The sequence below is a fragment of the Vulpes lagopus genome, chromosome 18 (assembly GCF_018345385.1).
Source record: "Vulpes lagopus strain Blue_001 chromosome 18, ASM1834538v1, whole genome shotgun sequence".
NCBI classification, from domain to species: domain Eukaryota; kingdom Metazoa; phylum Chordata; class Mammalia; order Carnivora; family Canidae; genus Vulpes; species Vulpes lagopus.
In genome coordinates this window covers 5,132,286-5,152,955 of record NC_054841.1, presented here as the reverse complement: position 1 = coordinate 5,152,955, position 20,670 = coordinate 5,132,286, and the positions used below count along the sequence as shown (strand labels likewise).

The 20,670-nt window shown below is 58.1% G+C and overlaps 1 protein-coding gene across 1 annotated transcript; it reads left to right on the top strand.

Annotated features, from left to right (window-relative positions):
* The first annotated feature begins 9,775 nt into the window (after positions 1–9,775).
* Positions 9,776–19,970, top strand: LOC121478307 (WAS/WASL-interacting protein family member 1-like). Its single transcript, XM_041733256.1, has 3 exons — positions 9,776–9,933; positions 10,407–11,032; positions 11,770–19,970. The coding sequence occupies exons 1-3, from the start codon at positions 9,776–9,778 to the stop codon at positions 12,360–12,362; spliced, it is 1,377 nt and encodes a 458-aa protein (XP_041589190.1). The 3' UTR covers positions 12,363–19,970.
* The last annotated feature ends 700 nt before the right edge of the window (positions 19,971–20,670 follow it).

Here is a 20,670-nt window from a genome sequence, read left to right as displayed (position 1 = left end):
CAGGACACTCTGCCCTGAGTTGCCCACAGTACCGTGTGGTGCCTCAGTCTCTGCGAGGCAGAAGCACTGACAAGGCCAAGTTGGTTTGCAGGTGCGACTCCTGCTCAGCTCCCCCCCAGCACACATGAGCCCGGGGCCGCCTCGGGCTGAGATCTCCCACTGGATCCCAGCGTGGGTGCCACCCTCAGGCCCCCAGAGCAGTGCTGGAGCCTGGGTTAGAGCCCAGAACACAGTAGGTACACAGCAAATATTGAAAAAGGAAAATAAACCTGCCTTTAAGCTCACTCGAGGCATCCAGGGGCAGCGGGGCAGGCAGGCGGGGTGAGGCAGGGGTGCGTTTGGGGGTTGCAGGTGCTTACACGTTTTGCCCTCTCTCCTCAGGCCCAGCAGCCCCGAGGTCCCCAGGCTGCCCACTCACCCCTCTGGGTGCCACACAGCATGTTCCTCCCAGAGCTTTAAGACCACTGGGCACAGGCTCCGGAGGCTCCCTTGACCTCTCCCCTGCAAAGGGCACCGGATCAGTGACCTCTGCCATCACGGTCAGCAATTGCAGTAAATAGGGCACCAGGTTCCATCATCTATGGGAAAGGGCCTGCCTCACCCCACCTGCCCCTGCCCTCCTGCCTTTCCCAGGGGGCAGTAAACACTGGCGACCTTGGACACATCCCAGCTCTGCCTCTGGCCAGCAGTGTCACCCGAAGGGACACTTATCTGTGTCGTAGGGCAATAACATGCCTGCTGGGGTCTGATGAGGATAAAACAAAACAGCCCAGCTCGGCATAGGCTCTGGGGTCCCGGGATCCGGGTGCGAGTCATCACCCTGTGCCTTCCTAGGAGCATACTCTTGGGTGATTGCACAAAACTGGGAGCCTCATTTCCTCAAGTGTAAAATGGGCATAACAGCCATATCTTCTCAGGGGGTTGAGAAAGTCAATCGGGATGATGTGAGTAAGGAGCCTGGCACACAGCAGGACACGGTTGCAAGGTCTGGGTCTTTAATGCGACTATGCTTGCACGACATGGGGGGCGAGGAGCTCACTGTCCCTCAGGGCAGCTGGCCCACCGATGACCACCCTGGGCTCCCAAGAGGCTCTGGGGTGCTGTGCCTGGGAGGGACACAGGGTAGAGGGGGGCAGGGTAGGGGGAGCACACACTGACCCAAGCAGCTCTCCCATGAGGACGAGGGCACACAGTCACCCAGACCAAGGTGGGAAGAGCACCAGCCCTCCCCTCCACTTGGGGCTGATATTACCATGGCCGGCCTGAGGTGAGAAGCTGAAATCACACCACCTGGCCCCCCAACTACCCCCGGCTCAGGCATTTGGGATGATGGCATCCACCAGACCTTGTTCCACAGCTGAGGGGCTCCCAAACATGAGTCTGGATCGCCTCTGGCAGTCATTGCCCCTACTGGTGGCCCCTGTCCTCCCCCAGCACTGATGCCTTCCAGCTGCATAAGCACCACCCAGAACTTTCCTCCAAACCACGGAGCTGGGTGGGGGCGGGGGGCAGGTACCCTCCAGTTGAGAAGACCCTGAGTCAGCCCATGTTACCCCGGTGAACTACAAGGAAGTTTTCTGCTTGGGGTGGAATGGGAGCTTGAGATGGTGACAAAGTCCTGACTTTCTTCTGCTTTTCTAGAGTTTTGCCTTGAGTTTTCCTGCCCCGGCGTGGACAGGAAACTGAACACAGTGGGGCCCCTGGGGGAGGCTGCACCCCGGGGTTCTTGTCAAGGACCGCCCCCCAGGACCACCGCACAGAGGCCAGAAGAACGACAGGTGCATGATGGACGTGGAGCTGCTCCACGCATGGTGCTCCCTCTGCCTTGGGCACCCCCCCCACGCCCAGCAGCGGGACAGAGCCCAGAGGTTTCTCTGATGCCGCAGAGCTGGGCTTTAGGGCTGCCGCAGAGGAACAGCGGACGTCATTGGTCCGCGGCAGCACCGTGGCGGGGCCAGGAACACATTTGCTTGGCTGACACCTGTCACCGTTTTCGCACGACGTGCGTTCCTGGGGGCTGGCTTGTCTGGCACCTGCTCGGCGCCGAGGGCCCCCTGGTAATGGGCTATGTAAATGTGGGAACGCGCGCCAGGCGCGCCAGCCCGCTCGGCAGAACCTTTCTCCAGGCGAAGCAATTTGCAGCAAAATATGCTGTAAATATTTGTTCAGCCCAGGAAAATGACTTTAATTGCATAATTAAACTCGTTGTAGATGCTGCTTCTGGACAAAACGACCGGAGAGAAGCTGAGACCACAGCTGTCCCTCTGAGTTTGTTGAATGGAGGGGACTGAACATTTGTTTGCAAAGACTTTGCTCTGCGCCCTCCCCCCACTGCCTTCGTGCAGTGGGGGTTTTTAAAGCAGTCAGGGCGGATGGAGGAAGGGGCTTGGTGGCTGTGGGAGGGGCAGGTAAAGTTCCCCCAATCTGAGAACCAACAGCAAAGGTGCCCCCAGCGCACCCACCTCCCCCCCAACAGGATTTGCACTGTGTTTTCCAAAAGTTCTAGTGAACGGCCCACCTCCCATGGATAACTGGTAGTAGCTGGAGCAAATGATCAATTCCCTTAGTTGGAAAAAAAAGACTAGATCGAAAGGCGTTTGTTTTAGAAGAAATCATTGCATTCCAGCCATTAGTTAAAAAAAAAAAACCAGGCATTCCTGGCTAAAGCAACCATGCCAGCACGACATGAAGTGAAAGAAACTAGCCACAAAAGACATGTCCGTTGTGCAATTCCCTTTATGGTAAGTGTCCAGAATGGGCAAAACCACAACAAGGAATTAGATTTGCAGTTGCCAGGGGTCGGGTGGGGAGAGGCATCGAGGAGCGAGGAGCGGTTGCTAACGGGGATGGGGTTTCTTTTCGGGGTGCCGAAACCACTCTCCAATTAGATTGTGGTGAAGGTCGTACAACTCTGCGAACATATTGAAAACCATTGAACGGAGGATTTTAAGCAGATGGATTTGACGATATGCGAGTTATAGCTCTTAAAGTGGTTGGAAAAGGGAATAAATTCAACAAAAACAAAAGTATCTCTTCACTGGCTTTAGAAACCTGTCGTCTGCCAAAGGCTCTGAGCTGGACGCCTGCGCTCGCCTTGTCGAGAAGGCAGCGCGAACTGAGGGGTGAGGGAGGTGGCGGGGCAGGTGCAGCCCCCTTGAGATTCCCTCCCAGAGACAACCAGAAGGCTTCGGAGAAGATGGAAGAAGGACAGACCTTCTTATTACGGGGTTCAAAGTCGTCTAACGGCAGGCCCGTGAACCTCTCCCAGTCGTCATGAGCAGCACCATAAAAAACATCTCAACCAACTGCTGGGAGAATCAGGCCTGAGAGAAGAGACACCTGCAAAAGTCGTGAGCCCAGCAGGTGGCAGCGCTGGGACCACCCGGAGCCTGGGACTCCAGGCCGGCTTGCATTGGCATCGAGTCTGGTGCTACAATCCCAACCTGGTCCTCAGCAGAGAGAGAAACCCGGGAGTCAGGAGGCCAGAGACCATCCCAGCTCTGACACTGGGTTGGGAAATGCACACACACTGGCTCAGCCGTGGAAGGGAGGGTTGGGCTCATGACACCACATAAGGGCGGGTCTGGACACGGGTGCTCTAAACAGCAAGGGCTCCCGCCGTGCAGGGGGGTCCACTTCCCTATCCCCCATCACCCTGTAGCAGAAGCCTGGGGAGTGGGATCGGGGATATGAAACTAGTATCCCCTGCAACCACTAGAATCCTGGCAGGGTCCGGGGACGGGCTCTTCCTCTCTGAGCCTCAGTTTACCCAGTGGTACCCGAGTGCCCTGCCTTGCCCCCTGGAAGTCTTTTCACCTCCAACCTGCCATGAAGTTGGAACCATGTGGCTCTTCGGTGAGACCCTTAGGTCCAGGTGCAGGGAGAAGGACGAGGTGGAGAGGGTGAGCTTCATTCAGGGCCGCGAGAACACACTCCACTCACGAACAGCTCACCTGCTGCTCCTCAGCATGCCTGCGACCACCCCGGAACGCCCCCCACCCATGTGTGTCCCACCTGATGACACCATCCGCCGCTCACATATTGCTCAATTCCGTCAGTGCCATGTCCCCAGGAAGGACGGTGTGGGACGGAACAGGATGCTCTCCCACCCCGACACGTCCCCAGTTCCCCTCCATCCTCCATCTGGGACCAGAGCCTGGCTTCCCTGCAGGCCAGGAAGGAGAGAGAGAGGGAGAGAGACTCCTGACCTGTGGCTGCTTTGGTCTTTAAGGACACGGGCAGTGGGGTACTCAGCTGGCCTTGAGAGAGGCCCTCCCATCTCCTGGGAAGATGAAAGGCACCTGCTCCATGGCCCAGGGCAGCTCCAGGCCCGCAGCAGCCACGGGAAGCCAGCCCCTAAAGGCCTTGGCTGCCATTCAAGTGCTGGCTCCTGCAGGGCTCAAGGCTGCTGTTGGGGTCTGGGTGAAGGCCGCTCCCTGAACCCAGTGGGGCCCCCTGGCTGGCGGTGAAGCTCTCCACCAGGGCCTGAGGCTCTCGCATCTGGGCGAGGGGGCACACGCATCTCACGGCCCCAGGGGACCGACCAGTCTGGCCAAACTTCCCCCGCCGGTTTGGCATAGGCCCCGCACCCCGTGGTCCCCTGGGTGAGCAGCACACCCCGCCCTCAGAGGTGAACTCCGGTCTGGCCTCAGTGGGCACAGGGGCTGTGGCTGTCGGAGGCTCAGCGAGGGCTTCATCACCATTAAGAGCAGAGACCAGGGAGCCAGAGGCCCCGGTGACTCATGCGGCAGCTGCTCCCCGTTATGTAAAGCGGAGCTCAGAGCCATTAGCCGATAGGAGACGGAATTTACATTTTGAATTAACTTGGATCATCAGAATGTTTCCTCTCGACCCGAGGAAATTAAACATAAAGTCAGAGGGGCCGTGGGCTGGGGAGGTAGAGGCTCGGCCAAGCATGCCACATTGGCTGTTTCTTTTTCTTTTCTTCAACAGGCTGCAGACAAAAGGGGACGAGAGGGCACTGCCACAGAGCCAGCCTCAGAGGCAGAGGGAGATGGGAGCTGAGATACTCTTTCCCTCTTTCTCCCCGGACAGAAGCACAATAGATCCGTGCAGCAGAATTAAATTCTGATCTGTCCGATTGCCTCCGTCTCTTCCTCCCCTAATAATGGTTATTTATCGAGCACTTACTATGTGCCTGGCACTTAGCTAAGCACTTTAAGAGATAAGGGAGGGTGAATTCGTCTTCCCCCTGCACCCCCTTTTCTGGTCCCCTCCCCACGTCCCTCATGGGGAGGGAGTCGGAGGGAAGAAGTAAAGAGGGTTTTATTAACAACCCAAGGCTCCCTAGATAGGTTAGGAAGTTTGTTTGTCTTGCAGATTCACTGCTCAGGAACAGGAGGCCCGCTCGGCTGCCCTCCCCGTGTCTATGCAAGAGCACCCCCTGGGGTCGCACAGTGCCCCTTCCCTATGAGTGTCCAAGACCGAATAGACCTTGCGGGCTGAGATGAAGACTCAGCGGGAAAGCTGAAGACGCTTGCACCTTCCTGTGGCCTCTGAGTGTGTCTGTGACCAACGCCCCGTGAGATTTGTCCTTCCCCAGAAAGGGACGTTTTCCAGATGTCCTTCTTGCTTCATGCTAGCCCCCCAACAGCTCCGGGGAGTAGGGCCCTTATCTATAGGGTCTTCCTGGGTGAATTGGGTGGATTGACTCCCAGAATGGACCTGTAAACCAAGTGGCTTTGGGTTGACTAGCTCCAATCTGATCTTCCTTGCGTCCCCAACCCCGATGGGTTAGAGGAAGTTTGGCCTCCCCTGTACCACGGGTGTGTTGGTGCTTTTAGGGAGGCATGTGCCCCGGGCCCCTCTCTGGTGTGGGTTCTGTCACCGGGCAAACATGGAAGCAAGCCTGAAGACTGGAGGCCGGGCGGCTTACAGCAGGGTCAGCTTTTCCTGCTGCGGAATATGAGAGAGAGAGAGCGTGCCTCTGATGAGCAAAACGCCTGTGTGCTTCCCAGCTGGCCATGCCTCCCTAGAATGGCAGGCCTCCAAATCAATCCGTCACTTTCCAATGAATAGTTATTGAACGCCCTCTGACTGCCTGGCACTTAGAGTCGGCCCAAGTGCTTAGGTGAGCTGATCAGGACTGTCCTTCCTAATGAATTGGTCCCACAGGAGCCTCTGTCCTTTTCCCAGGGTCATGGAAAAACTTCAAGCCTCAAGTTATCAGAAGCAATATTTCCTGTGGACAAGAATCCACTTTCCGCCCCTTCCAGAATTCCCCGGTGGTCAGCCGAGTGGTCAGATTTTGTAATTGCTCCTGGGCAGCTGGAGGCGTTTGCAATCTACCTCCACCCCCCCCGCCCCCGCCGCATCTCCCCTCTCCCTGCTTATTTGCATCCATCAATCCGACCCCATACCCTTCCACTTAATTATCCATTCCTTTATCTTCCAACCATCTATGCTTCCACATGCCCTCCATCCATCCACACATCTCCCCAGTCGACCTTCCAGCCTCCACTTAGGGGCGCATCTCACCGCCATAGGGCCCATCTATGTAAACCCTTCACTGACCCTCAATCTGCCCTTCCATCTTCTCACCAGGGCAACGCAGCTACCAACTATGAGGGCCAGAATCCGAATCAGCTCCCCCTGATTTCCCACTCTACCGAGTACCTTCAAGGCAAAATAACCCCTAAGCTGGGCAGAGCAAGAAGCTGGATGTTCTCGGAGGTGTAGACAGATCACTACAAAGGTTCAGAGGAAGTGGCGTGTGAGCAGTGCTTGTAAAATGACGTCAAATTTGGAAAGCCAGGACCTAGAGGGCAGAGGTTAGAGATTGCGGGTGTAGTAAGGGGCGTGAGCCAGGATCAAGGTGAGCTGAGGGTGGAGTGTTTAGGGTGGGAGTAGGTGTTGTCTAAGATGGTTGGAGGCTGAGCCGGTGGGAGGCTGGCTCGGTCAGAGGACAGCGTGGGGCTCGTGGGAAGAGGGCAGAGTTGGAGTAGGTGCCCCAGGTTGGAGCAGATTATGAAAAGCCAAGTCATGAGCTGGGATTCATTTTGTCGGCACAGAGAGGAGTCAGGGAGCTTCCAGATGAGGGAAGTTTTGAGTGAGAGAAGCTTTGATGGAGAGCAGACCCTGACATGGTGTGCTTCCCGCTTTGGGGTGCGTGTTGGTGCCATCCTTCTCCAGCTGGGGGGTCGGGGGTGGGCCCAGACCACTTGGCTGTCCCAGGGGCCTGTCCATCGAGCCCATGGTGCAGAACTCAGCCGGCAGGGATCTCGAACAACATGAGTCCAGAGAACAGGTTGGTTGGCGTGGGGAGTGCGACGGGCCACAGGTCAGAAAATGTCACTCCCCACGGTCACTCCCTAATGGCCACGGCCGTCTCTGCTTATCCACCAAGAACAAAGTGACACAGGAAATTGAACAACTTCCCAGGCTCTTGCCTCTGGCAGGGGAGAAATCTAGGTCTTTTATGGTTTTAGACATAAGTGCTAGCCTGCTGTTATGCTAAAAATTTCAGCATCTGAAAAGTTCCAAGCTAATTTTCAGGGGGGAAATTAGATGAGAAGTGGCTTTAAAACTCAGAGAATCTTGTGTTTAAAAACTTGGTTGCCAAGGAAACTCTTTCTCCAATACTTCCTCGCCACTATGTTATAAATGAAACCCCCTAACTGAAGGGTAATTAAGGTAATTGGTAGCACTGCTGCAGAGCGACAGTGTGGCAAGGAGGTTGAGGGGGGGTCGGAAGGGGGCCCCCAACTTTTTTAGGGCACACCGCCCCCCCCCGAGCCCCGGGGAAGCTGGGCCCATTACTGCACCCGGGGGGCTTGAAGGCACCTTTGGAGCAGAATATAAGCCAGCGAACAGCTGCACGCTGTGTTCTGTGAAAGGCCAAGCAAGTGATTGCTGAAAGGAAATCTTAAATGTCACGCTGCTACCCCGTCGGTTTCGAATAGGTGAAAAGCACCGTGAGTCAGTTAATGAGCAGATTGTGGCGGCTGCAGTGTTCCGGCCCCCCGTGGCCGTGGTAATGTATGTGGTACCAGGCAGGAGCTGAAGCAATTGTTATCTGCCACCTTCGGGAGGGAGGCAATTTAGCATTTAGTTTCTGGTCCCAGCCATCCAGCAATCCATCTGTCCATTCATCTATCTCTCCATCTGTTCATTCATCCAGTTGTCCACTGGAACATCCATGCACCCACCATCCATCCATCCATCAGGCCAGCCAGCCCCCCGTTTATTCACTCTTCTACCCACCCGTCTGCGTATCTGTCTTTCTATCTGTCCCTCTCTCCATCCACCTAGCCATGTGCGTATGCACACATCCACTGAGATAGTAGGAAGGAAGGAGGATGGAAGGATGGATGGATGGATGGATGGATGGATGGATGGATGACGGGATGTACAGATGGACCAATAGATAAATCAATGGATGGATGGTGACTGCACATCCACTATCCACGTATCTGCCTTTTTCTATTTGCCTATCTAGGTATCTGTTCACTTATACATCCATCTGTCTGTCCTCCACTCACCCACCCATTTATCCTCTCCTCCCTCCATCCGTCTAGTTAGTAAACGTTTACTGAGCACCCATATGGCTGGGGACAGCACGTGCCACTTCCTGAGTGCTTGTGTGTGCAGGCACATTCCAGGAACCTTTCCTTAGTTCCTCCTCTCAACCTAAACACGTGGGTGTTACTATGATCCCCACTCTATAGATGAGGCAGCAGGGGAGTTCTTCTAGCTAGCGAGGGTGGGAGCTTGGATTTTTTAGCCCTTGTCTCCATCCTGGGTGCAAATCCTCAGAAAGGTGGCTGTGGGTTTGGCATCTTCCAGCCACCAGCGTTTCAGCCCTAAGAGCAAGAGTTGAAGGAGGAGAGGGGCAGAGCAAGGATGAAAGACCAGAAGGGGAACCTACACCCGAGATTCTGGGGGCTCCAGAAGGCCTGGGGCCCGCTGTCCTGGCTCTGCCCTTCTGCTCCAGTGCACATGCACACATACCCACACCACCTATGTGGCTGCTTCTTCCTCCCTCAGGGTAAATACTGCCAACGTGGTCAGGGAGCTGGTGCCAAGGTGAAAAGTCCATAGATCAGAAACTCTAGCAGTGGAGGCTGAACCCCCCGGGAAATGTTGTTCTCAGAAGCTGAGACCTTTTCCCCAGTGAGCTTCAGGCTCCTCCACCCTCCACCCTCCACCCCTCTGCAGGCAATGCCAAGTAGGCAAGCTGTGCCCCCAGCTTTGGCCTCTGCCTCCCCCTTCACCTCCTTCCAAAGTACCCTTCTCCCAGAGTTGGGCTGGCTGTTGGTGGACTTCTGACACAGGGTGTGTACCAGAGTGGCGGGAAGTGGAGAGCGGGTGTGTTTGTGGGGCTCTACCCACGGCCCCGCACCATGCTGGTGCTTTAGGTGCCTCTTCACAGTGGGCCTGGCGAACGAACATTCCAGCTGGGAGTGGGCTCACTTGTTCTCATTTTGCAGAAGAGGAGCCTGAGGTTCAGAGTGTTGCCGTGACTCCCCAGGTCAGATAGTTGTTTTCAAGGAGCGGAGTCTCACTACATCCTGACACTGCCACGCACACTTCCTGGGGCAAGGAGCCGCTGCAGGGGGTGAGAGTATAGACTCCGGCGTCAGCCACTTCTGGGTCTGTGTGACCTTGAGCGAGCCACCTCACCTCTCTACGCCTCTGCTCCCTCTTTGGTACAAGAGAGATAATAACAAAGCCTGCCTCTTGGTGAGGGCTCAAAGAAGGGGATGCGTGTCAGGTGTTTGGAGTGTAAGTGCCCAATAAATGTCAGCTCGTTTCGATGGTTGCCTCCTTTGTGTACGGGGGCTCCGCCGGGGAGAGTGTGTTGGACGAAGGAGCTGAGCTGTGCAGCCTGCGCTGGGATGCTGCAGTGCACGCGGCAGGACCTCCCGCGCCCGCGGAGCCGCAGCACCCTGCGGAGGGGAGGACCCATCTGCTGTCATGTTGATCTGCGAGGGGCGCCTTGGAGGCCGCTGCGGCGAGCCTCAGTCCCCGGGGACGCTGCCACTTTGCAGGGACTGGTGGGAGCCGGGACTCGGGGAAGGGCCGCCCCTCAGTGTGTCAGTGTGTCCTTGGGGACAGGCATTACGAGCTTCTTGTGGTCTGAAGGGACTGATGAACATCTGTTGATGGAGCCACCGAGGAACAGGGCTGATCCGTACTGACTTCCCCCACCCCCACCCACTGGTGCCCCGCGCGGTGCCCAGTGCCGAGCAGATGTTGGGGGACACCCCCTGGAGCCGACACTCCCACGGGCTCCCCTGTGGCAGAGAAGGCGCTTGCAGCAGGCCGCCCCCCTGAGCCCCCAGCCGCCATGCCAAGGCAGCCACGACACCAAGGTCGGGCTTATGGGTCACAGGGGATAGTGACTTGCGAGGTCACTGGATGCAGGGCAGGGCTTGAACCCCAAGGAGTCCGAGCCCAGAGGGGTTGCATCCATCACTCTGCCCTCCAGCCGTCTATCGGCCCAGGTGGAACCAGGGCTTTGCAGACGTTACCAATGATGGAGTGAAAGTTGGAGCAACCGGGGAGCATTTGCTCAGGGCTATCCCCACGGGGGACTCGGGGGGCTCCTGGGCAAGCAGCCCGGCGGGCCCTAGGCTTCGGGCAGCAGGCCTGTGCCAGGGGTCCGAGCCGCTGGGTGGGCTGTGCCAGCACTTCGGAGCTGCCTCCTGGCCCAGAGCTAAGCCTGTGACATTTGCTCCTTCCCCAGACAAACCATCCTCACCCGCCGCCACCCCCTCAAGTGCTTGCCGGGTGCACAGTCCCGAGCGGAGTCCTTTCTCGGTGGCCTCCTGGGGTCCCCTCCCTCCCGGAAGGCCTGGAGGGAAACGCCGCCTTCATTCTCCCGCCGTGGACGCGCACGAGAGATGGAGGGGGCTTTGCTGTGAGCCCCACGGCGTCTCTGGTTCCCGCAGACCCGGCCAGACGCCGGGCCACCGCCCGGCCACCGCCCGGCCACCGCCCGGCTCACACGCACCCCCGGAGCCGGGGACGCGGGCAGAGGCGCTGCCGCCACCCCGCCCCGTCTCTCCAGGTGGGGAAACTGAGGCTCGCAGGGGGGAAGCGGCGGATCTGAAGGCTCCCAAGTTTCCCTTGCTGGCCGCAGACTCGGAGCGAGTCATCCAAGGTCACCCAGAGCCGCCGCTGCCGCAAGACGACAGCCGTGTTTTGACTTCTGGTCAGGCCCCGCTCCATCCCGCCGCCGCGCGGGGAGGGGGGCCTGGGGGCCGCCGGGGGCCTCTTTAATTCATGAGTTACTGGCAGAAGCACAATCTCGGGGGAAGATTGATGACCGGCTGCAGGTATTGGTGGGCGGATTCATAAAGCTGTCGGCAGCGGGCCGTAAATCAGATGAATATTCAAGATTCGGCCCCGGGAGCAATTCTCGGGCTCCGGCAGCAGCAAGATGGATGTGCCGCGGGAAGGCGGGCGCCGTGGCCTCAGGAGCCCCCGCGCGGCTCTTTCCACTCGCCCAGGACTTGTGCTTTGCCTGGGGAGCTCGGGCGGCTCCAGGGGGCGCAGATCGCCCACCCGAGCCCGGAGCAGACCCCCTCTTAAACACGGGCCTTTATTAGCGGATATTTACATGCAGTGAAATACACACGTCTTCGGTGGCCGGTGGGACGGGGTCTGGAACCCCGTGTGTAACCACCTCCCAGGTCAAGGTCTAGAACATTCTATCATCACCCCCAGAAAGTTCCCCAGTGCCCTGCCCTATTAATCTCACCTCCCCGAGCCCCAGGCAACCACTGATCTTCTTTCCATCACTAGGGGAGACGTGCCTTATCCAAGAGAGGCGGACTGCTGTGACGGACACGGTTCATCCTCCTAGGCTGTGCTGCCACGACCCTCTTCCGCGTGGCCGTGTGCCTCCCCCCCGCCCCCGGAAACCTGGAGCACCGTGGGTTGAGCTCGTCCCCCATCGTGGCCAGCTGGCCTGTTTACAGCTCTGCCAGTTGGGGGAAGGAGACTGGGAATGCCTGTTCTGGTTCTGGGTACTTCCTCTGGGTAAATACCTCTGCCTGGAGCGGCTGGGTCCAGGGCAGATGTCTGCTGAACTCCGCAAGGATCTGCCACCAGATTTCCAGGCGCCTGTGCTGTGGGCACGCGCCAGCCCAGACCAGCGGCCCCTCCCCAGTCTCGCCAGCCCTCGATGGGCTACTGGATTTGTTGTAGCTGCTTGGGCAGGTGTGTGGTGGCACCCGCACGGGGAAAGCCCCCCACCCCCACCCTCTGTTTCATTCAGAGTCCCCGCTGGTCCTGCAACAGGACAGCTTTCTCCTTCCCTTCCCAGCTGCTGGGGAAGGCAGCTCAGCTCTGGCCGAGCTCAGGAGCTGCATGCCTACGATCTACCTTGCAAATGAGGCTGAGGCTTGTTCCCAGGGCTGCTGAGGCTCAGCTCAGATATGTCCCTCCCAAAGCTCCCCGGTGGCTGCCCCCTGCCCCCAGGCTACAGCCCCAATACCTCCTGTGGGTGGCCACGAGGTCCTGTGGGATCCGACCCTGGCCAACCCTCTGCCCTCATCTCGGACCACAGTCCCTGCAAACCTGGCTCTGGCCTACCGGCTGGGGTCAACCACACTGGCTGCTCCTTCTGCCTGCAGAATAGTAGAGGGGAGGTCTGTGTTTCTTCCTCTCTCACCCCTGCATCCTCGGTAGCTGCACCATTTTGGGGCCCCACAGGCTCATTTGGGGAAACCCCCTGAAGGTGCAAAGGCTTCAGAGAGTCCCATTGCCCTCCCATCGACCAGTCGCATCCATCAGTAGAGGGGGGCTCCTGTGGGAGGGGTCACCACTGCCTTCTGCAGCAGGGAGCTTGCTGGCTGTGGGTCAGGCGCTGGGTGCTGTCACTGTGAGTGTCACCACCATGAGCCTCATCTGACAGACCGGGAGGCTGAGGTCACTGTAATGCCGAAGGCCCCCTCAGTCTCCAGCCTGTGGGATCGGCCTCTCTGGGGGGGGGGGGTGCAAAGTGGGATGCTCTGAGGGGTCTGGCACCTTGCCTGGTAGGAGCCCTGCGCTGGCTTTGGGCAGAGGCCAGTCTCCATGAAATGCCTCCCTCTTGGGCTTCACCTCTTCCCAGTAAGGCAAAAGGAAAGCTCTTGCCTTTTCTTCTGGAGAACATTTCCTCACTCCCCGGCTCCTGAGATGAACTTCTCTGCTAATTCTGGGCTCTGTTGCTTCATTGGTATCAGTTGGCACCACAGGGAAATATTCCATGGAGTTGGGAACCTTTAGAAGTTAATACACGAGGGACCTCTGCAGACACACTCTGCGTCTCCCCACGTGTCCATTCCCCCCTCCACCCTGGTGCAAAGCCAGCCCCAAGGACCCATCCATCAACATCCCAGAGGTCAGAGCCCCGGGGTGGGAAAAGCCAACAGGCACTCTGTCCACAGGACCTGCACCCGCTATTCCCCACCGTTCCGTCCTGGGGCAGGGGTGTTGACAGAGGACCCGGTCCCCCACCTCCCCTGCCCCAGGGAGCTCTGCCTCCGGTCCCCAGCGCTGAGAGCACCAACAGCCTAGTCCTTGGGGAAGGGGACGGTCCCACCTTATCCCTCAGTGGTCTTGCCGGTGGCCCCTATTTCTGTTCCTGAACCCAGGTGCCATCCACCAACCCCTCAAATCAGCTCCCCCAAAGGCAGTCACCCCAGATTTTCCCCCACCCCGTTGAGTTAAAAGTTTCTTGTTCTAGACTTTCAAAGTCCGAGAAAGAGCCTTAGCAACACAGGCACGTCCGCTGGCAGACATGTGCGTCATGGAAAGCCTGGAGCCTGGTGATTGGATCGTCTTTGCTGCAGCGAGTCAGGCCCCCGAACGCTTGAAAAACAACATAATGTATTCCTGTCTGCAGCTCGGAGCAAAAGCTCATTTCGTGTCTTGTGTTTCCATTTCCTGAGGATTAATAAGTGTGGAGGGGGACTCGGGCTTCGTGCCGAATATTTATTTAGTCAATATACACATCAATTTAGCAAATTAGAGATTGCAAGCCATTTCTAAGCAATGCTGTAAAAATAACAGCTGTACTTTAAACTGGTAATGGATTTTGGTGTGGGGGGCGGCGGCTACGTGCCTGGTACTTTACAAGCACATAGTTTAGTTCCCCTTAAACTTTAGCAAATGTCTGAGTCATTGTGGCTGTTTGTTAAGAAAGCAGACATCTAAACCCCGTCGTCTGGGGTACACGGAAGGGGCCTGGGGTGGCGGTTCTGGAACACGTTTGGAGGAGACCGAGGGGGCTTTGGGTGGAGGGACCCCTCGCGTGTAGACCCAGACCCCGTTCCTTCTGGCTGGGTGGCCGCAGAGGGCAGGTTTGGGGCTGGATGACTTGCTGTTCTGGGCCTTGTAGGATGTTTCCGGCAGCCCCCCCACCACCCCGGCCTCCCCCCACTGGGTGCCCACAGCAGCAGCCCCCTCCCCAGTTGTGATGATCACAAACGTCTCCGGAAATGGACACTCTCCCCCCGGTTGAGAACTACCGGTGTAGAGCAACGTCCTCGGACCCTCTGGGCCTCAGTTTCTCCACGAAGACCCCGTTCTGCAGCCGAGTGAGTGAGTGGCTGCTGCCCCCGAACTGTGGGTGACGGAGGGGGCTCGGGGAGGCACGGAGACCCACCCGGGGGCACTTGGCGGCACTGGGGTGTGCAAGCCACTCCCTGCTGCTTGGAAGGGTCCATGGCTCCTTCTCAATCCTTGAGCCTCTATGCCAATGCTCCTCCCCGGAAAGGCCTGCCCCGTGTCCCGTGGCCAGGGTAGTTTCCACCCCTCTGCCCCCGAGGCCCTTTCTCAGCACTGCCACCCTCTTCCCAGGGCCTCGCAGGTGATGAGGGCTCGGCTGTCTCCCTGGGAGCCAACCCTTGGGGCTCTTCTCTCTCTCTCTCTCTCTCTCTCTCTCTCTCTCTCTCTCTCTCCAGGTCCTTGCTCTTTCACCAGCACCTGGCACAGGGCACATGGTCAGAATGATGGAATGGTTCCCCCTGAAAAGTTGCCAGGGTGGAGCTGCTGACTGCCCCCCCTCATCTGCACTCCCCATCTTCTCCAGGAACAAGTACCCTCATTTTTAGCATCTTGATGATATGGATCCAGACTGAGGGCTGGCCAATGGGATGTGAGTGCAAGTCTGGTGTGGGGCCTTCTAGGAAGTATCCTTACCGAGAGTGAGCAAGCCCTTCCTCACTCCTTGACCCTTCCTGATGGCTGGAATGGAGATGTGATGGCTGGAGCACCAGGCAGCCACCTTAGTCCATGAAGTAGAAACTCTGTGTTGATGAAGGGGCAGGATGAAGGGGCAACGAGGTAGAAGGCACCTGGGCTCTGGGGACTTCTGGTTTTATTTCTCTGTTCCATGTACCACACCGAATCCTAAGCAATGTTCTAGGCTTTTGGGGAGTGCCCAGGATGGAGGAGGGAGCCCACGCTATTCATTCTGTTCAGGCTGCTCCCACCTGCACCATCAATCAGTTCCCCAGCTCCCACGGTCAGAAGGGTTTTTGTGGCCCTGGGACAGAGGCAAAGCATTGAGGAGCAGAGGGAGGACCTGGGAGTGAGAAATGATCTGGGCTTCCGGCTTTACCATCCCAGTGTTTCCTAGATGACATTGCTGCTTCTCTGCCTCCCACTCAAGTACTTCATTCATTCATTCATTCATTCATTCATTCAGTGAATGCCACTCTATGCCTGCTAGAGGCTGGAGCCTGGATGATAAACATTATAGCTTCTGGAATCCTGGAGCAGAGCCAGCAAGCTGGGGGAGACAGACCAGACCACGAGCCATTGAACGGGGAAGCGCACGTGCAGATCAGCGTGGCCTGCTTGGCTGGGAATGAAGGGAGGTGCAGTTGAGAGCAGCTGAGCACGGTGGCATCGGGTGGGAGAGACAGGAAAGTGCTCTCTGAGGGCTGAGCGAGAGGGGAGTGAGGGCTGCGAGGGGCCAGCCTGTGCAAAGGCGCACCCACGGGGTGTGTGTGGTGGGGACAGGAAGCTAGGGGTCCGGGGGTGTGGGCTGGGATGGGAGGGCCAGACTTGCAGGTGGTTCGGTGAGGGGCTCAGGTGTAGTGGGCCCATGCCAGGGAATCAGCCAGGGGTCTGGAGCCGCACAAGCTCTTACCCGGTGCTTTGCATGCTGGGGCTGGTTTTCTCCATAGCTCCTTAGGTGCCCCGGGCACTTGCCCATGGCTCTGGAGGACCGCTGGAGTGGCCCTGCTCCATGTGGGGCGGGCTGTCTGCACTCTGCTTGCCCCCAGCGGGCGCAGTCCTCAACCCGTGACTGCCGAGGCAGGAGGATAACTACCCCCTGTCCCCTGCCTCCCAGCTGGAACAGACTCGATGTCAGGGTTATTGATGGTGTGTCCTGCACCGGCTCCCGGAGCTCGGGCTGCTGCCCGGGGGGACAGCGTGCCCTCCTCAGGCCCCTCCCACAGGGCTTCCTGGGGTCACGCACACCCCTGCCTCCCCACCTGCTCCTGGGAGACCCCAGACTCAGTCGCAGCATCAGCTTGTTTCATCCTCATGACAAACCGGAAAGGAGACACAGTCATCGCTCCCATGTTACCAAGAGGAAAATCGAACTGAGACACAGAGAAGCGAAGTCATTTGATCCAGGACACACAGGCAGTGGCAGAGCCAGGACTTGAATCCAGACAGCCCGTGTGTCAGCACCTGCCTGTGGCACAGTTTATGTTCGGTTCTGATTTTGACTTGAAGGCAGCACAAAGCCCAGTGTAGACCTGCATCCTTCAGCTACGGCCTCATGCTCGCCGCAGCCCTGGGAACTTGTTGCAAAGCCTGCGTTTGGGGCCCTACTCCAGAGGAGCTGAGTCAGAAGCTCTGGGGATGTTCCCCCCCGGGGATTCCGGGGCACACTCCTCTTTGAGAACCACTGGTGTAGACCCATGGTGTAGACATGACCTGACCTAGAGTTTTAAAGGCTCCCTCTAGCTGCCATGCAGGAATGGATGGGAGGCAGCAGCGGGGTGGGGGTGGTCTCCATCTCAGGGAAGAGGGGCTTCGGGGGAAAGCTGTGCACCACGGGGGTGGAAGGAGGTGTGAGATTCAGGCCACATTGAGGGGTGGGGCCCACAGACCTAGAGATGGATGGTATGTTGTGAGGCAGAGAGGACGCAAAGAGCCCCTTTGTGTCTGGCTTCAAGCAGCAGGTGGGAATAGGTGTCGGTGTGGGGACCTCTGCCGGGAAGCGAGGTAGGCGGAGTGTGAGTGGGGTCCTTGTCAGGACGCCTCTGAGGGGGCTTCACCTTGCAGTTGTGTCCCCCTCCTGACCTGGCATCTTCCAGAATCCAGGCTCTCTCTGGGAACCTGGGTGCTTGGGAGAGAGAGCTAGATGGAGCAGCCTTGGGGAGGGGGACAGGGAGGGACGGGAGGCTGCAGCTGGGCTGCGGAGGAGGGTGGGTGGATGGTACTCTCACCCCCAAGTCCAGCCCGAGGCCTGCGACAGGCAGAGATTGGGGTGCCTGCAGCTCTGCCCACAGAGGCTCAGCTCCCAGCACATAGGGCTGAGATCCAGCAGGAAGGGGCAGCTGGAGCTGGGCCACCCCCCCCGCCCCCTGCCACGGAAGGGTCTTGGTTCTGATACTGTAACTACAAAACACGAAGTCCCCCGGGAGTCACTAGCCATGTTCCACTCTAGCATTCGAAGCTTTAGAACAACAGTTGCTTCCCTGAGCCTGGAACTCTCCAAGGATGCCACATCCTGGTGTTGCCACAGGGGCCTGGCGGGGGGCGCCCGTGGGTTCACCGCGAGCGTCCGCAGGAGGGAACGGCTATGCTCACACCAGAAACGGACTTTTAAATGAACGATCAGTTTTAAAAAGCAATTTCAAATAATGCCCTTGTGTGCACGCAGTATTTGGGTGCTCAGGGAAGCAGGCTTCAACGCGGCCCAAAGATGCTCATGCAGGATGGGGTGGGTGGGGGGAGAAAGGAGGATGTTTAGGGCTTTTGGAAGTTGGGAATGAAGTGGGAGCTGAGGAGGGAAAGGGCTTGGAGAGAGCATGCCGGGGCGGGGGGATCGATGTAGACGAAGGGCTGGAGGTGGGGTGACCATGTCTGGTTACTGGCCGGTGAGGTGTCTCTCTGAGCTCCCCTAGAAGATGCCCTGGGAGGGGGTGCCGAGGTAGAAGCCAATCAGGCCGGGACAGGAAATACGGGTTCGCGGAATGCAGAAGCATGATTCCTCAGGGATGACAGGTAGGGAATGAAAACCGATGCTTACCTCTCAAAGGGGCTTTGATTTTATTAAATGTGATCCAACACATGGTAATCGAGGACCCATCACGGACAGGAACTTTGCACACGTGAAGGCACGATGGGGAACCAGACGTGACATGGCCCCTGCCCGTGGGACCCACCCAAAGGGCACATGCTCTGGTGGGGCGGCCAAGGGACCATCATGTGAGGTCATCCTTGAGCAGACACTTCTGGGAAGCAGGCTGAGGGGCCCTGGGGTGCACCTCCATCCAGCAAAGGGCAGTGAAGTGGTTTTCCCCCTCTCCCCCCACTCCCCAACATGGATTCTTCTGGAAGGAAGACAGACACATTCTTGCTGCCATAGGAACCTGTTTGTCTCCTATCCTTCTCCATCCAGAAGGGGATTCCTCAGTTTGGGATTGACTCTCAGAGGACAGAGGGGCCCCAGGCAGCGCCCCCCCCTTGGGTGTCCCTCTGCATGCAGAAGGCAGCTGCCAGGACCTAACCTCCTTCTTCATCCTCGGACTCCAGCCCAACCCGCTCAGCTGAACCTCGGGAGCAAGGCTGCACTTCCCTAGAGGGCGCGTAGGGGGAGCCTTGGGCCTCGCGAGCTTGTCTTTGGGGACGAGGTCTCATCCCCAGAGCAGGTGGCTTGTCCAGAGATTTCTTGCAATCACAGACACACTCTCCCCAAGAGGAGCTCTAATAAATATGAATTTCTCCAATTTGTCACATTTCCACGGGTACTCCGCCGCTGGAGCAGCTGGGGCTCACGAATGCATGCAGACTCGCTCCTTAATTGGCCTCTAACTTAATTCTTAACCCTTCAGCAACTTCTCGCCTGGTGCTCTTCCTTCATGCCGTGCACATGGGCATACAGACAAAGCCACAGGCTGCCGCAGCTTAGGACCGGGAGGGGCCTTCACAGCGTAACCGGCGAGCGTTGGGTTCCGTGAGCCAGACACTGTTCTCAGTGTTTGACCTGGACTCACTCACTCCCCACCCCCTTGTCCAGCTGTCCACCCTGCAGCCGGTGGGGGGGGGGCAAGCGTCCCCAGGACCCCAGATCAGGGGATGCCCACACCCACTTGATTTCCTCCAACAATGGGGAGCTCACTTGCCTCATGCAGCTGCGGAATTCCTCTGCCCGACGGTGCCGACAGCATGAGCCTCTGTCTGAGTCATCATGGGCTTTGAGTTTGTCTCAGAAAACACTTGAAGGGACCCTCCACGTGATAAAAACAGCCCAGCATTCTTTTGTGGGTCCTGCAGTGCTGGGACGTGTTGCTCCACACTGGCTTTACCTAACCTGGTGCCTGCAACAGATGTGCTGTTCCAAGGAGGGTCCTGGGGTTTCGCCTCCAGAACTCCTGACGTTGCTCAGTATTAAGCAGGGAGAGAGAAGAAGCAGGAAGGAGGGAAGAGTGCTTCCCCCAGGGGGCCTGGACCCTCGGGCTGGCTCTGCAGATGCCAGGATGTCCTGGGGAGGCTCCAAGCGTCATGGTCCCACGTGGGAGTGGTGATGAAGCTGCCCATGCACGGTGGTCCCTGTGGGCCAAGGGTGCTGCTGTGTTCTTCCCTGGAGCCCGGGGAGGACTGAACCAGCTGCCCCACCCCTGCACCTGACTCATGGGGAGTAAATGAGCGGACACACATGAAGAGCTTAGAACAGGGCCCAGTACTTGGTAAACACCTGAGAAAGGCAGCCTGTTGTCAGTCCCCCATTTAACAGATGGGGACATCGAGGCTGGGGAGGATGAGTGATCAATCTGGGAGTGATGATGGGCCCCCTGGCCCTGGTCCAAACCCTGGATGTTAACCCTGGATACCAACCCTGACCCTCTGGGGAATCAGGTAAATGATGCGAATGATAAAAAAGAGATGCTCCTGGAGGCCTGCCCTCTGGAGGTGCTTTTTGAGCACCCTCCGTTAATGACTGGCTGTCTCTGTTCTCCTTATGGATGGGGACAGTCTGACCAGAGAGACGAGACCTTGCCTGAGGCCACACGGGGGAGCAGGATTTGAACTCGGATCTCTCAAACAGTAGAGTATGAGTGTTAGCAACCACACAGTACCATCCTTACTGCTTCTGCCTCGTGGGCAGAAAAGGCAGGCTCTGACCCTTTGCCCTGACACCTCGTGACATGCCCGGAGGCGACAGTAGCTCAAGCAGCATCACCAGACAGGACAGGGCCAGCGGGGGTGGGAGCCACAGGGAAGTGCGGGGACCCCAATCCTGCAGCGCTGCTCTCCAGCCAAGTGACAGTGACCAGTCGCCTACCTGGCCTGAGCTCAGCTCCCCAATTGGATGACTGTGCCTATTGTGCGGAGACCCCCGTGGGTGAGGCTGAACCCAGCCCGTGAGGCTCCCAGGCAGTCCCCGCTCCCTCTCCCCACCCCACCATCCCCCTGCGGCTGTCGGCTGTCGGGAAGAGGAGCGGGGCGATGCCGGCACCGCTCCCGGCC

Excerpts from the sequence above, each read along its gene's own strand:
- LOC121478307 (XM_041733256.1), top strand. The coding sequence starts at position 9,776 with ATGGTTGCCTCCTTTGTGTACGGGGGCTCCGCCGGGGAGAGTGTGTTG. Across the intron at positions 9,934-10,406 it reads GAGGGGAGGACCCATCTGCT|GAGTCCGAGCCCAGAGGGGT; the intron begins GTCATGTTGATC and ends TTGAACCCCAAG. Across the intron at positions 11,033-11,769 it reads ACCCCGCCCCGTCTCTCCAG|GGGAGACGTGCCTTATCCAA; the intron begins GTGGGGAAACTG and ends TTCCATCACTAG.